Source organism: Gambusia affinis, linkage group LG20 (assembly GCF_019740435.1).
Source record: "Gambusia affinis linkage group LG20, SWU_Gaff_1.0, whole genome shotgun sequence".
NCBI lineage: Eukaryota > Metazoa > Chordata > Actinopteri > Cyprinodontiformes > Poeciliidae > Gambusia > Gambusia affinis.
In genome coordinates, this window is record NC_057887.1 from 13,042,580 (window position 1) to 13,058,486 (window position 15,907).

The following is a 15,907-nucleotide window of genomic DNA, read 5'->3' on the forward strand; positions in this document are numbered from 1 at the left end:
CGAAACTAAAGCCATGGCATAAATTTGACTTTTGTTTTCTTTTGCAGCTCAAGTAAAGACAAATAATGGAGATAAGGTATGTGGCCAAGAGCATCATTTGTCTGAAATATGTAAAATATTGTTATGAAAGGATCATTCTGGTGTATAAAAACCTTTCAGAGTAATTATTTCTTTTGAGATGAAGTGTTCAGTCATATGAATAAGATACTTCCAGAGCGCCACCTGTTGGAGGTTTCCCAAATAAGGCTTACTGATTATCAGCACTAGATTATACGTCCAAAAGTTGTCATGATATAGCTCATCCCACTCTTAATCTGCTGGATTTATTCTGATGTTGGGTCGCAAAGCGACCCAAACAGCTTCAACTTATTTAGGAAGACTTTCCACGAGGTCAGACACTGATGCTGGATGGAAAGGTTTGTCCTATCAGGTCGCGGTCACGTTCTTCCACACCAAACTTGCTCATCCTTGTCTTATTGGACTTCTCTTTGTGCACTGGTGTGCAATCAAGTCCAATCCAGAGTCCAAATTGTATACACAAAATTGAGAGAAAGGATTTCTTTATTTTTTTTGCTGAAACAATAAAGCTTCCTATCATGGGAACAGAGGGGCACAGCATTGCTCCTGAAAAATGAGGCCACACTCGAAAGCCTCCACCAAACATTTTACTTAATCACCAGTGATTACTGCCAAAATGAGTCTCTGTGATCTTACATGACACTTGTTCTTGTTCCCAGACGCTTCCACTTCATTAGAATTTCACTAACTGTTCACTCTGGATTATTTAGAAATGAGAAAATTTCACTAGCTGCACAGGTTGCATCGTATCTTGATACCACACTGGAATTGACAAAGCGCCAGAGGGATGAGAGAACACTTTTGTAATAGATTACTGTATATAAACATAATTACTTGAAATGAATTGATCTGTAGCAGTTCTCAAGGAAAACGTGCCACTCACAATGTGGTGGGTTCACTGACACATTGCAGTTGTCAAGAGTGCAAATCATGACAACAGCATTTTGGGTACACCTTCCAGCATATTCTTAAAGAAATCCTCATAATGTATCGTCAGCAACATCAAGATTCATTTATTGTTGACTGCAATAAGGAAGGAAGGGTATTTAAAAATAAAAAACTATGACCAGTTTAGTACGCCAGAATTATTCTTGCACATGAAATCCATAAATTTTTTGTTTTTGCCATCCTTGAGTTGTTAAATCATTCTTTCATTTTATGTTTGGTATCATTTGAGTTTTTGTTTTTCATTCATCTCTTTCCTCCTCATGACAAAGAGTCAAACTGTCACCACACCACCCTCTTACCTTAAAAGACCCACTGTTGTCGCCAAGGGCAACAAAACACCCGGTTCCTCCCGAAACGGCCACAGCTCCATCCCCATTAAAGCCACCAGCAGCCCCGGAGTAAGTACCGGTCTGACAGATTACAGGTCAGGGGCCTGAACCGGATGGGAAAAAAAAAAAAAAAAAAAAAAAACATTCTTCCATCAGCCTGAAGGTTTTTCATCATGACAAGTCATCGATTTTTTATCTTTGTTTATTGTTTTTAACATTTTATGTGAATGCCATGCCCAAACAAACCCGTCTTTCCTTTAAGTTGAGGTTTTTTTGGTTTTTTTTTTTTTAAAGAACCACTTCAACTTTTCTCCCTCATGGAAACTAACCTGCTGTTATGCTAATTTTTAGGGTGCTGGTGCTGCAAAGCCTCAAGTCCAAGGAGCCAAAACTACTGCCAGAAGTGCAGCTCAACCAGGTAAGAATCTGGGAAAAGCACAGTTCATTATATTCCATTTTCTGTACTTAAGTTTATTTAAGAATATGTTATTATTTGTGACACAGCTAGTGCCAAGAAACCTCCCACTCCAAAAAATGAAAAAGGTAACCCAAATCAGCAAATGGTTGGAGATTGCCTCTTTGCATGGCCCAAATAAATTAAAAAAACACTCACCAAGTTTGATGTGATGGATCAAACTTGGTCAGCTTTTAGCCAGTAGTGCTTCTTGTTAGCGTTTACTTGATTCGTTTACCCTTGCCTCAACCATTTATCCTTCACGGTTGTTTAAAAAAACCCTCATGTCTGATTTGTTTTTTTGTCTTAGATGCCAGGAGTGGGCAGAGCAGCCCTGGTACGCCCAAGTCCCCCGGCAGCCAGGCACTATCCGCCGCTGAGGCCAACAAAGTGAAGAAGGTCGCTGTTGTACGTTCCAATCCGAAATCTCCGGGATCGCTGAAAAGCCGTTCTCCGGCTCCACTGGCTGCTGCGGCGCCGCTGCCTGACCTGAAAAACGTCAAGTCAAAGGTCGGCTCCACAGAGAACATGAAACACCAGCCTGGAGGTGGGAAGGTAACTGACTCACTACAAACTCACTACACTTGTTGGCACATCTCAGCCTTTCTTCTTTAATTAAAGACTCAGTTAGCGAGCATAAACAACACTGAGGTGCAATTTTTTTCAGCGTTTTCTCTACACCTAGCTAACACAAGATCCAAGATGGCTTCAGCTGTTTTCTAAATAAGTCATTTACTGATAGAAATAAACAGTTCTTATCTAGTTTAGTAGTTCTCAACCTCGGTCCTCAGGCCTCTCTGTCCTGCATGTTTTAGATATGTTTCTGTTTGCATGACCTTCTCTGCATGTCATGAAGCGCCGCTGAAGCATTTTAATCACCCAGTTATTTAAATCAGGTGTGAGGCAGCAAGGAGACACAGAGGACCAGGGTCAGGACACGTTACTGTAGTTGACTCAGTAGTCATACTTAGAATGTTTCCTCCTTGTTTGGTTATTACAGCTGAAACAAGATATTTATATACACTATTTAAAAAAAATTTAAAAAAAGATTTTTTTTCCTCCCTCTCTGTCTGAGATTCAGCCTCAATGAACTATTTGACTTTTAAACTGTTTTTGAAGCATGTCTCACAAAAATTAAGATCTTTGTCCCCAAAATAATTTGCTAACTGCTCTCTGGCTTGGTATGTTGCTTTTGGAGTATTCCCTTCTTCTTCTTTGAGTCTCTTTTCAGAACATGTTGGTACAAGAGTTTTTCCATGTATTATTTAGTATTAAAGTAATTAATAAATAATAACAACAAAAAAAGAATAGAAATAGAAACAAACAGAAAAAATTTCCTTAATGATTCTTGCTGAATAAAATTAGGAAAAGTTTGATCAGATTTAATGTCAGTCAGTGAGTCAGTGAGGAAGACAAAGCGTTTCTTTATGCTGCGTATGTAAATATCTGGTTTCAGGTCTCTCAAAAATAACCTGATGTCAAAAGAAAGCTGTCAGTTTCTTGTGTATTGCAGGTTTTGCAACCTTGGCTTATTTTATTAGAGCTACGTTGCACAAAACAGGCAAGAAATTTGATCAGTAGGGCAAAGTACATTCACTTACATTCAATTTTTTCAAAGAGCAACTGCAGCTGCATGTGAAAACACTATTTCCCTCTGCTTTTAGTAGCAAATGCTATTTTGGAAGAAACATAATGTATTTTGCATGAGCTTTTGCAGCAGCAATAGTAATTTTTCATGCAGTATGTGTCAGATTATTTTTACGTGTTATTAATTCAATGACTTTTGCTTTAATATTTTGTCCTTGTGAATAGTTTTGATTCTTTGAAATCAGATTTTGATTCACAGATTTAAATTAAAATCAGTCAGTTTTTCTGCATTAAAAGTAAACATATTTGTGGACATTTGTTTACGTTTACATTTCTCATTTTAACATTCAGCACAGTGTTGGTATATAAATACGTGACTGCTTTGTAAGATTGATATAGATATGGAGGTTTATTTTGGAAACAAAGGTACTGCAAGCCTTTGGTCTAATTTTATGCTGGCTTAGTCACATGTCAGGTACTCACTGGCGAAATTAAAAGCATTACATGGACAGCTTTTAGCCAGTAATACTTCTTGTTAGCACTACTGGAAGCTAACTACAAGCTAGCTTCTAGTTAGCCATTTTGATTCTATTTTGCAAAATCAAAATAGATCATCTTATTCAATCAGTTTAATCTACAGAACAATTTACAGTTTAAAAACATCTGGAAATCTTTCAGCATTAAATTCAGTTCTGCTTTTGTCTGGTAATGTTACACAGAGGGACGTTTGTAGCATCTAATGCTAACCGATTCTCCAGTCTGCATGCGGTTGCACGGATTCCTGCTTCTCAATGTGACGTCCGTTTCAGCTCACATCTTAAGTTTGTTTCTTTTGCTCTACATCTAAAAGCTGCCGTTTTCATTTTTCCAGGTGCAAATCGTGGAGCAGAAGTTGGACTTTAGTAGTGTGCAGTCTAAGTGTGGCTCCAAAGACAATGTCAAACACAAGCCAGGTGGAGGAAATGTGAGTAACTGGGAGATGAACTCAAAACTCTTGAGTTTGTCTGCAGTTATGACAATTAAATCCAACCTTTTGGATAATTAAGTAGTTGAGAAATTCTAAGTTTAAAAATGAAAGGGTAAGCTCCCAATAACAGAAATTTGTAGAATAAAATAAAATTTTATCATTTTGTTTTTGCACCAAGAAAAATCAAGGTCTAAAATGAGAATTATAATACATTAAAGCTGGCATTTGTAACTGTTTTGTAGCATTTTACTTTAACCAAATAGAGTAAAAAAGGAATCAAAATTTTGCCTTTATGATGATATCATCTGGAAAATATTGTTGGTGTTTTATGCTGTAAATTTGGCTGTAAAATTTTATCTAGAGTCTTGGAAGTGAAACCTGTTGTTAAGGGCTAGACGGCTGGGAATTACATCCCAGATTATATTAAAGAACATCAGATTTTTACATTTCCACATCATACTTTGATTGTTTTGCTGATTTTAGGTCAATGGTTGATTCATGTCTGACTTCAAAAATATTAACACCTTTTGAGTGATATTTTTATTTCATTTAAATTTTGCCACATAAAAATTTTGAAGACAGACTTGAAACGACACTTGCTTTTTTTATCAATAAAAATCTGAAAAGTGTGGAATATACCTTCACGAGTCGCCGTAACAATCGTACAGCTCCTAAGGTAACTTGAAGAAGTAAAACAAAAATGCAAAGATATGAATGGCAGCTTTAATACAAGGAGTCCAATTGACTTAATTTCCCAATTCAAAATGATTCCTCTTCCTCTTCAGCTATTCTTCCTCTGCAGATCCTCTTACCTACCCTTTGTTGTTTTTCTTCAGGTCCAAATCCTCGATAAGAAGGTGGACTTATCCAACGTCCAAGCTCGCTGTGGTTCTAAAGACAACTTAAAGCACAAGCCTGGAGGAGGAAGGGTAGGAAATCCGTTTCACTTTTATATCTCTGGCTTCTATAAAGAGTTCCAGGATGTGTTGCAGCCACATGCGTGGCTCCTTTTGAAGTTCTATCTATCTATCTATTCAGAGACATTATTGTGTCAAAGAAATCACATTGAGTATTTTTTATTATTAATATTATTATTATTTTTTTAATTAACACAAGGCAGCTACTTTCAGAGATTCTGACAATAACAGCCTCTTCCCCTCACTTCTGCACTTTTCCAGGTTAAAATACTAGATCAGAAGTTGGACTTTAGCACTGTCCAGTCTAAGTGTGGCTCCAAAGACAATATAAAACATGCTCCCGGTGGAGGCAACGTGAGTAGGGATGAACCCAACACCGTCCTCAGCAGTTCTTCACCACTCCATCCAGCAAATCCTCTCAGTGATCCAGTCAGGACACAAACAGGGAACTCTGTGACTAACCAGCATTTTTATTCACTTTTTAAATTCTAATATCTTTGTTTTACCAGGAAGATTTTTTTCAAAAGATAAAATTTATCTTCAAAATAGTATCATTATGGTCATTCCCTGAAAGTGTCAGATGTTTGACAAATGTTCTTTCCTTAGCGCTTTGAAAGCCTCTGAAATCTTTAAAAAGATAACTTTGGCTCCAATACCAAACTAAAACAAACACCAACACTGTCATTTAACTGATTATAGTTGTAAAGCCTTTTAGATATGATTTTCCTAGCCAACTGGATTACTCCCCTGAACGCCACAGTTTTCTTCTCAGAAACTCTCCTCAATGTCATTTTTCTTTCTGCAAGTTAACACTATGCTTTTCCCTCCACAAAAAAAAAAAAACTATCCAGGTGCAAATTCTCGATAAGAAGCTGGACTTAAGCAGTGTGCAGTCCCGTTGTGGCTCCAAAGATAATATAAAACATGTACCCGGTGGTGGCAATGTGAGTAAAACATGGCTGCAGGTGTGCTAAATGCATCCTGAAGAAGAAGAAGAATTGCACGAAACCTCCAGTCTGTGTCCAACCCATTCTGACCTCGACACTCCTGCCACTTTGACCTCTTAACTCCTGCAAATAACAGTTTTATCCCTGAACTTATGAGCAGTCATGAGCATTTTATCCTGCAGACCTTCCCTTCTCCATGTCTCCTCTTGTAATCAGTTGTTACTAAGTGATATTATCGGTTTTGCAGACCAGTTTGGTGAATAAAGTGCTCATGGTGTAACATAAGCTTGATAACTGTTGAATGTGTCCGTTTGACTGCGACCAACCATCCAAACTGGACCCTAAACCTGCATGAGTGAATCCAGTGTGTCCTGGGTGGTTCTTCCTCAAAACCTTTTACTAAAATTTTGTTGGAAACGTCTGAATGAAATGAGCTAATTGTGCAGCAGGAGCTACAAAGAGCCTCTGTCCTCGCTCTCCTCTCCAAGCTAGGCCTGTTGTCCTCGACCTCACGGAGGAAAGACTGAGCGCTTTGTGTTGCCACACAATTGACCGTAAGATGAGGTCACTCCATGCTAGCACTGTGATGCACAGATGAGGACTATGGCTATTATCTTCAAATGGCAAAAGTACAATGTGAACGCAGAGTTTAAAATGAGCCTAAACATTAAGGTCGTGTATCATTATTTTTTACAACATTTTCAACTGAGTTCAGACTTGTGGTCATTTCCATGACTGAAAAAAATAGGATATGTAAAAAAAAGAAAAAACTTAAACTGAGCTACTTGTGGTTTTAGTTAGATTTTTAAAGTAAAAAAGGAGAAACAGAAAAAAGACAGAACAAGAACATCAGTAGTGCAGCTGAAAATTGCCCAAGCGTGAGGATGGCTCGTTTGGAGAAATACTGAAAACAAATATACAATCTGCAAAGTCTGCAGTTCAGATGTGAGATCATAGTATGAATACAGAGGAAAACAACCATAGTTATGGATTAAACCTAATCTGTAAACATCCTCTCTCCACCATCACAGTTTGTTCTTTCCCTCAAATCTAAGTTTACAATTGTTCCGATAGTTTTAGTCTCGGGCTAAAACATGTTTCCAACAGAGACAGTTTTGATGGACATTGTAGCGTGAAAGACGTGATGTTTTAAATTATTTATTCTTAACAGCTCTTCCTGTTATACTTATCTGCTTTGAAAACCATGGGAAAAATACTTTGTATTTTTTATATATTTCATACTTTCAATACTTCTGCTTTCAGGCTCTGAAATCTGATGACACATGCACTTTAAGCTTGGCCATTTTTTAGCTCAGTACTATTGGATAATACTGAATTTAATAGTAGTCTGCTCTCTAATGTGCTGCTTTTTTTGACCAGTTTTTACCTTCTTGGAAACAAACTAACAGACCTATAAAATGCTACAGTTTAAAGTGATGTGATGATTTATTTTTTGTTCTTCTGCTCTCTGTTTTGTTTCTTCTGCAGGTTCAAATCGTGCACAAAAAGATTGATTTGAGCAACGTTACATCAAAATGTGGATCGAAAGACAACATTCATCACAAGCCAGGTAAATTCACACATCAGCTGCTGTTATATGTGAAAGTGCTGAAAAATGAAAAATGCTAATGTTTCTAGAAAGACTTGCTTTGAATGGGTGTGCTGGTGCCAGTTTTGGGGTTTGTTTGTTTTTTTCTTCAAATTATTATTATTTTTTTTTAACTTTCGGTCTGGTGAGGTCTGGTGTTGAAGCTCTGTAATTCATTAACTGTACTTGGTTTCTTTTAAGGTGGTGGAAATGTGGAGATCAAAACCGAGAAGCTAGAGTTTAAAGTTCAGTCCAAAGTCGGCTCCCTGGACAACATTGGTCATGTCCCCGGAGGTGGACAGAGGAAGGTAGAAATGTCTCATCCTTCCTGAAGTTGAAGATCTCTGTGTGTCTCTTCCTTCTTCGAGAACATTACCACTCAGAACAAATTACTTTGTCATACAAAACACCACTCAGAACAAATTACTTTGTTCTGAGTGGTTATTGTAATAGAGTTAAAAAGAAACAACACTTATGACGTAAAGCAAAACTACAGTGCAACTATTTACTTTTTTAAATAATATGATCGATTTTCCATTAGTTAAGCAACATTTATCGATTGGTAAAGATGCATTCTAGAGTATAATCAGTAGATTAATTAGAATGTTGGCAAAGCTGTTTTTTAAAATCAGCTATGAAGTGGAGACTACTGGAACAAAGAGAGACTGCTAGAGTTCTGGTTCTGGTTGTATTGAGCCCCTTTTTCTAGAAACCTATAACGTCAGAATTATGTGTGATAATATTCCAGAGGGGTTGAAACCCAACCAGCAGATTTCTGCCGCGAGTCGAAGGCTCATCTGTTTCTCATCACCGCTTCCCGCCTCCTCCATCAGAGCTTCTTTCATTGTATTTCCTCCATTCAAATCCTTTTCGTATTATTTCATAACAAAGTTCTCATTATTTGCATTATCATTGGTCAAATATTGTGTTGTTTTGCTTTTTTTAATATTATTATTATTATTATTATTATTATTATTATTATTATTATTATTATTATTATTATTATTATTATTGTTGTTTCTGTTGAAACCATCCCATTTGTTTTTGTTGCATGCGTTGTCATTTCTCCCCGCCGGGGCTCCTGTGTAGCGGGAGAAGGGCAAGGACGCGGAGGGGAGTGTCTCAGACAGCATGTCCATCCCCTCCCCTGTTGTCACCCCCCCTCAGTCACCTCAGACTGTCCCTTCAGCACCTACCACACCCATCCTGACGAACCCTCTCATAAAGATTGAGGACTCGCGTAAGTATCTGCGAGCTGCAGGATTCCACAAAGAAAGCAAGTTTCTTCTGAAACCTGAGCTGTTTGGGTTCAACGTGGGGGCTCGTCAACACGCTGCTTCAATAGAAGCGCACGTGTTTCCAAAGATTCTTTCACACGCAAGTAACACGTTTCCCAGATTGTTAAAACAAGTAATCTTAAAAAAAAAAAAAAAAAGAAGCTTCAGTGTTGAACAATATTTAGAACTACACACGTGAAAACATGACATAAGTCAAAAAATTAAGTTAAATAAAAAATTATATTTATTTATTTATTATAATGGAAAATAAAGTCTAAATCTTTGGGTGATCACTGCACTTGTGCATGTTGTCCAGCAGAGGGAGTGCTGTAGCATGTCGCACTTCTTCAGGCCTTCTTTTCTCTGAAAACATAATTTGTACATTTTTCAATAACATATTATTAAATAAAAAATATAATAAATATCACGTTAAAAATGATTTACCCCCCGTGTATTGTGGTTGTCTTGCTACCTCAGTGCATTTTATTGGGATTTAAACTTACAAATCAACACAAAGTGGCACATACCTGTACAAGTGGAAGGAAAATAATTTATTGTTTCCAAACTAAGTTGATGCTTTGAAAAACCACCTTTTGCCGCAGTCTTAGATTCTAGTCTCTTGCGGTCCACCAGCTCTGCATGTTGACTTCCTCTTTCTAAAATAGCCTACGCTGAGTCAGACTGGATACAGAACCTCTGGGAACATCAGTTTTCAGGTCTCAATTTGTGTTTAGCTCTAGACCAGGTGTCTGCAACCTTAACCATCCAAAGAGACATTTCTATCCTCAGTCTGGCCGAGCAAAACTTATTTAGACATGCAAATTTTAAACTTTAAATGAATATTTGAAATAAAGACAACTTTCATTTTTGATAAATATGTACTATAGCAAATTGCTGTTGTTTTTAAACAACTGCGTTTTTATTTCTATTTTTAGATTTTAAAACAAATAAAAACCTGAAAACCTTCGCACAAAGAGGATGGACATATTTTCTTCTATCAGATGTCGACACAGCTAAATAAAAGCATATCGTTTCCAATCTAATGACAAGAAAAATAGATTTAAATAATAGGACTGATACGTCTAGTTTCAATGCAACTACAACATGCATTTGTTCACTTAAAAACATGACTTCATTTTTAGTCAAAGTTTTAATGAGCCATTGTGGAACACCCAAAGAGCCACTGGTGGCTCCAGAACCACAGGTTGCAGACCACTATTCTAGACTTTGACTAGGTCATTCTAATACTTATTAATATGCTCTGATTTGATTTACCCTGGTTGAATGTTTAGGGTCGATGAATGGACACCAAAGCTCTTCAGCCTCAAACTGATTTTCTTCCAGGTTTTACTGTACTTTAGCTCCATTCATTCCCACAGCAGTAAAAACTTCCCCAAAGCATAATGCTGCCACCCCCGTGCTTCACGTTGGGAGTTTCATTTCAGACACTTTGTGTTGCTTTGTGTTGGTCTGTCATACAAAACAAATCGTAGTCGCTCGGATTTCTTCCAATGATCTGAAACTCCTCAGAGTCTAATTACCTCAGCAGGGGTCATAAATCTGACCTTTCCTGCCGCTTGCAGATTGAGAGCCACAAGCTGAGCTTCCGTGAGACGGCCAAGGCACGCACCGACCACGGCGCTGAGATCATCTCCCTGGAGGACTCGCCCCAGCAGCTCAGCACCGTGTCGTCCTCCGGCAGCATCAACATGACCGACTCCCCGCAGCTCTCCACGCTGGCCGACCAGGTGTCCGCCTCTCTGGCCAAGCAGGGCTTGTGAATGTGCCCTGCTTGGCCCGCCTCGCCCCCCCGTCCCGCTTCCTGCTCCACCTGCACCACACAACCACATAGAGGAGTTGTAATGCCTCCCTCATTACTTTCACTGGACTTTTTTTTAAGATACCCATCACTGTTTGTCCTCCACTAACCTCTTAAATTTACCGAGGCGTTACTTTTAGAGAAGAAAAAAATAATAATCTGAGTACCAGGTAGGCCAAAATGTATTGAATTCTCTCTGGGGTCTTCTTGCAAACTGCTTAAACCTTTTGTAGTAAATATTTAGGAGTTAAAACATCCAGCTGAGCAAAATTTTCCCAGTGAATCCGAGTGCATTGTTTCATCTCAACACATCCTGATGAAAACGACTTGGTTTCCTCTCACAGACTGTAAAACCTTTACCAATTTCCCTTCGATGGGTGTTCACTAATGTTTGGGTTTTTTTAGATACACAGAACATGAGCCTTGAGAGAGGAGGGTGAATCCAACTCTTTAGCTCCAGTTTGATTTAAAGGAAAAGTGACGGGCTCCGATGAAGGTTTGGGAGGAAAAATGTCAAAAGAAAAGTAGCAAATTTCTTGTCTGGCCAGAAAAAATGTCTTTCAGAACTCTCTGCTTTCTTTGCTTTGTGTCCCGACATGTGCTGCACCTCCAGCCACAGTAGGTGACCGTGGTCGGTGGTGTGGCAAAAATAAGACCACTGAGGAGCTAAGGGAGGCGCTGCCTGAGCTCACATTGAAGTCTGTGAGCTAAAAGGAAACTCTTCCCGTCACCCACTGTCTGAACTCAGACGTTCATCCAGACATGTGATACAAATGCCTCAGTTCACCAGTCGAAAGGATTCCTCAGCACGTCTGTATTCCTTCAGAACACATTACAGTAAATAAATAAATGGCTCGAGGCCTTAAGTGTAATGTGCATTTTGCGTTTTTTACGATGTTTACAGATTTTATGACATTGGAGGTGCAGATAAACAGTTTATCGCTGCTGCTATTACTATCTTTTATCTTTGTAGCTGCAATATTGAATTTTGATAACGTAAGGTGTCAGATAAAGGGAGATATCTGAAACTCTTTTTATACAAAAGAGCATTGACACTGGAATGAAATAATACAGACTTTAATTTTAGAATAGCAGGGTAAAAGTCAGAATTCTGACTTTAATCTCAGCGATTGACTAAAAATTCTGACAAAAAAGTTTTTATTTTTTGTCCCTAAGCCTCTTCCGTATTTTGAGGAGGTAGCTGGAATTGTATAAAATATGCGACATTTTGTTCAACTAAACGAATCTGACTTTTGACAGAGAAGAAATATCTTGTCTACTTTATAATAAATGGGCTTCCCATAAACACTGAATCTTACCGTTTTAACCCAAATGTACATTGAACAGAGACAGTTAAAATGAATATCTGAGCTAACTGAGGGTGACGACCTTTCTCCATCTCATATTGTCAACACAAAATATCCTCAGTGGTCTTATTCCTGGCACACCATCTTCAACAAAGGCGATTGGGAAGTTCGCTGGACTTTAAAAAAAAAAAGGAAAAAAGAATGGCTGGGAAGTTTGGTTCGCGTTGGGCCAGTTTTATAATCGTATTCTGTGCATATATGACATGTATTTGATATAAATGGACATTTGTATTGTGCCTGCTACTGTCAGTTTTTTTTTTTTACTGCTCCAGCTGTACATGTGCTACAGCTTGATTTATGGGAAGAAAACCTTAATACAGAATTAAAGGGAGGGACTTTATTGTGTGCAGTATTTAAACCACAGTAAGCACTAAAATAATCAGAACAAGGCTAATTAGTATTTAAAAATGCTCAACGTAATAAGGAGCCCATAAAGGCTTTCCTGAAAGTGACTTAATGTATTATTTCAAGTTCCTATTAAATTAAATAGGAAAAATAATCTGTTGTTGCCAAGTAGATCGGTGGTTAAAGGGATTTTTGTGTGCACTGCATTATTAAGGTAAGCAAAAACAAACTGTAAAGCAACAAGTTCACCTCTTCAGGCACTTTATCGATACCTCTGCATGTCACCACTAACCAGGAAACACATCATCTGCTTCCCTTTAGATTCAGATACTTGTAAATTATGTGGACACACTTCAAGCACATTAAACCTTAAAACTGCTGACTTCATGCATTTAAACGGGTATAAATCCTTACAGTGATTCATAATCTCAGTGTTATTTAAACACACTATAAGGTTTCTGAAATTTAAATTTAATACTAAGCTGGTAGTGGTAAACTAGAAAGAACATTTTGTTTTTAATTCCCTAAAAAAATTTTTTAAAATAAATTGGTCCATTTTGGAGAAAAAATGCTGAACTTTTGGCTTTGATGCCCCAAATCAAACGGTAGTTTCGTCAAATGCTCCAATTTGTCTGCTAGAATTGCATCACCAGTGATCACAAAGACATATAATTCATATGGTGGAAAAATCTGGGAATATGTAAGCTCTAATGACACCACAGAAACCCTGCGTATAGTTTGATACCACGGCTCAGTTCTTCAGCTGTTATTTTCTGCCAGGAAAACATCCAAAACACCCCTTTAGACTCCCCAATTCCCTCGTGATCCGTTTTGGCACTAATGAAACATTCTTGCATGCGTTTAATGTAAGAGACAGCTGTCTGCTTGTTGCCTCCCTTTCACAGATTGATCTCCTGGTGTACCCCCAACCCCCATTTGTATCTGCTCCGGATTTTTGGAAGGGTGCGAGATCAAAAAGGGTCAAAACTCAGCAGACGCGTAGAACTCCAAGGTGTGCTTGCAACATCATCTGCATGCTGACATCTTTAGTTGCAGTAGACCACGTTCCGTCTCCGGAGATCAGGACAGAAACGAGGTGGAGGAAAGGAAGGGGGCCTGATCCCCAGCGTGCTGTGAAGAGGTTCCTACAGTAACAACACTCACCTTTATTTTGTTTTTGGTTGCTTCCGACGCTGTACAGACGTGGAAATGTGATTGTTCTTGTTATTGTGCATTGATCGGTAACTGGTTTATGGTGATTCTTGTTGCTGTATATGTGTATTTGAAATAAACGCTGCAAAGTCACACTCACGTCTGAATGAACCTCGAATGAATGACTAAGATGAGAACAATGGTGCCAAGTTAAACATAAATGTTTTAATGGTACTATTTACAAGAAAGAAAACAATTCTGCTTTTTGATTAGGTTATAACTGCTGCAACAATCGAACAGGTACATTGACATCTTAACTACAAAACAAACAAACAAAAAAAAAACTGAACGGTTGTGGTGTACAAAGGAGGCGGAAAATGAAAACAACCATAGATTTTTTTTTCTTTTTTTGCATAGCAATTAGTTACGTAAAGTGGAGGAGGGATGAGGTGAGAGCATAATTACAAGGTTGTGAAAGTGGAAAAAACCAAAATCTGGCTTTGAACGGATCATTCTGAGGAAAAGTGTCATTAGATTACTGTCCAGAAAGACCTGAGCTCGGGTGGCTTCTAATTCAGAGCTGCTACATTTTAAATGTTTAAAATCTTGTTAAGCTGAAACAGAAACCATAAAGGGGGAAAAAAAAAAAAAGTACAGAGATTATTGTGTTTATGTCGCCACAATTTCATTTACAGACACAACTGTTTGCAAAGGAGTGAGATTAGCTTTTAGGATTACTGGTGTGATAAGACTAACTTCATCTTTTTTCGTTTGTTTTTATTTTAGCATGCAGGCAGCTTTCTGCCGGGCAATTGCTCAAACCTGAACATAAAAATAGAAAGCAGCTCCCGGGTTTGTGCCATCACCCTTATTTTTTTTATTTTTTTTTTGTAAAACAGAACCGGAGGTGGGAACCTGTGCAGCGAGACGGGAGTTCTCCGAAGAGACTAGAGGAATGATTTTACTCTTCAAATAAAAACAAATTAATGCGTTACACTGAAACAGACAGAACGAGATCAACGAAAACATGTCAGGAATGGAAAAAAAAACAAACAAAGAAAGCAAACCAGCAGAACTAGACTTGGCAGTACGAGAAGTGCACTGGTGATTTCAGGCGACCTCTAGTGGGGGGAGGCAGGAACCACATCTTAAATGTACCTGTTTATGTGGATGAGGAGCAGGAGGAAGGAAGTAGGGAGGATTTATTTTTTTTTGTTGTTTTGATATTTGTCACTCCACTAAAAATGTACATGGGGATTTACAAGCAAACTAGTCAATAGAAAACACCCTTTGGCCATATGTTGAGGAGTCGCTACATAGTGCGCTACAAGTGTACACGCGACATGAACACCACTAAGCCCCCATGTACATTGTTTAGCCTACTACAGAACTCACTTTTTGTAATGTGTTGTTTTATACGTTTTTTTTTGTTTTTTTTTACATTTATTGTTTTTTTTTTTCCCTGTGACAAAAACAAGTGAAGGGAAAGGCTTCTATCTCCATAATGTTCACTAAAAACTGTGAAAGTATTAGACTGATGTTTGAATATCAAACAACAGGAACCCATTTAACATCTTATTCAGCTTTGAGGTTCTGCTTGTTAATGCCAGAGAGGAGCCGTGTGGGGTGAGGGAGGGGGGGCCTCCGCCCATCTGCTGCTCATCGGTGGGACGAGGCCCTGAGCTTGGGGCCGCCGTCGTCGTCGCAAGGCAGCTCCGCGTCGTCCGAGTCCAGACGCCCGTAGGCGGACGATCGGCACCCTGAGATGCTGCGGGCCCTCGGCCTGATCGGTTGGTCGCTTTCGGGCTCTGGGGCCGGGTCTTCTGGCAGGGGGAAGTTGCGGCGTTCCCACGGCGCTACGGTCTGAAAAACATAAACAGAAGTCAAAGATTGGACCAGAATTTATTTTCTAATGCTGATTAAACTTGGATCAATCAGTCAGAGGAGGGTAAACTGGTAAGATAGTACATGCATGTTGCTCTTTCAGATATACTTGCAGGGTGTGCCTTATTTAAATAAATCACAAGCATGGTGTTTTGTAATTTTAAAACACTTTCTTGACACAGAAACTAGAGCAAGGGTGTCCTTTGTCTTTTTTGTCACAAGGGATAAAATCGGATAAATCAAGCAAA

At 38.5% G+C, this 15,907-nt stretch overlaps 2 protein-coding genes across 31 annotated transcripts in view; one reads left to right on the forward strand and one right to left on the reverse strand.

Annotated features, from left to right (window-relative positions):
* Positions 1 to 14,412, forward strand: part of LOC122822858 (microtubule-associated protein tau-like) — a 30,664-nt gene extending 16,252 nt beyond the window's left edge. For 4 of the 25 annotated variants that reach the window (XM_044101851.1, XM_044101853.1, XM_044101852.1 and 1 more), the window contains 12 exons: positions 48 to 76; positions 1,296 to 1,424; positions 1,707 to 1,773; positions 1,860 to 1,898; positions 2,120 to 2,364; positions 4,268 to 4,360; positions 5,200 to 5,292; positions 5,542 to 5,634; positions 6,132 to 6,224; positions 7,716 to 7,797; positions 8,017 to 8,123; positions 10,676 to 14,412. In XM_044101851.1, the coding sequence (XP_043957786.1) occupies positions 48 to 76; positions 1,296 to 1,424; positions 1,707 to 1,773; positions 1,860 to 1,898; positions 2,120 to 2,364; positions 4,268 to 4,360; positions 5,200 to 5,292; positions 5,542 to 5,634; positions 6,132 to 6,224; positions 7,716 to 7,797; positions 8,017 to 8,123; positions 10,676 to 10,873 (1,268 nt within the window). In that variant the 3' untranslated portion in view covers positions 10,874 to 14,412. Of the gene's footprint in view, positions 1 to 47; positions 77 to 1,295; positions 1,425 to 1,706; positions 1,774 to 1,859; positions 1,899 to 2,119; positions 2,365 to 4,267; positions 4,361 to 5,199; positions 5,293 to 5,541; positions 5,635 to 6,131; positions 6,225 to 7,715; positions 7,798 to 8,016; positions 8,124 to 8,904; positions 9,056 to 10,675 lie in introns of all 25 variants that reach the window. The other 21 variants (XM_044101854.1, XM_044101857.1, XM_044101839.1 and 18 more) reach the window with 15 other exon arrangements.
* LOC122822857 (KAT8 regulatory NSL complex subunit 1-like) overlaps positions 13,981 to 15,907 on the reverse strand; it is a 41,135-nt gene continuing 39,208 nt past the window's right edge. For all 6 annotated transcript variants that reach the window (XM_044101829.1, XM_044101833.1, XM_044101832.1 and 3 more), the window contains one exon: positions 13,981 to 15,638. In XM_044101829.1, coding sequence (XP_043957764.1) covers positions 15,435 to 15,638 — 204 coding nt within the window. In that variant the 3' untranslated portion in view covers positions 13,981 to 15,434. The remainder of the gene's footprint in view (positions 15,639 to 15,907) is intronic.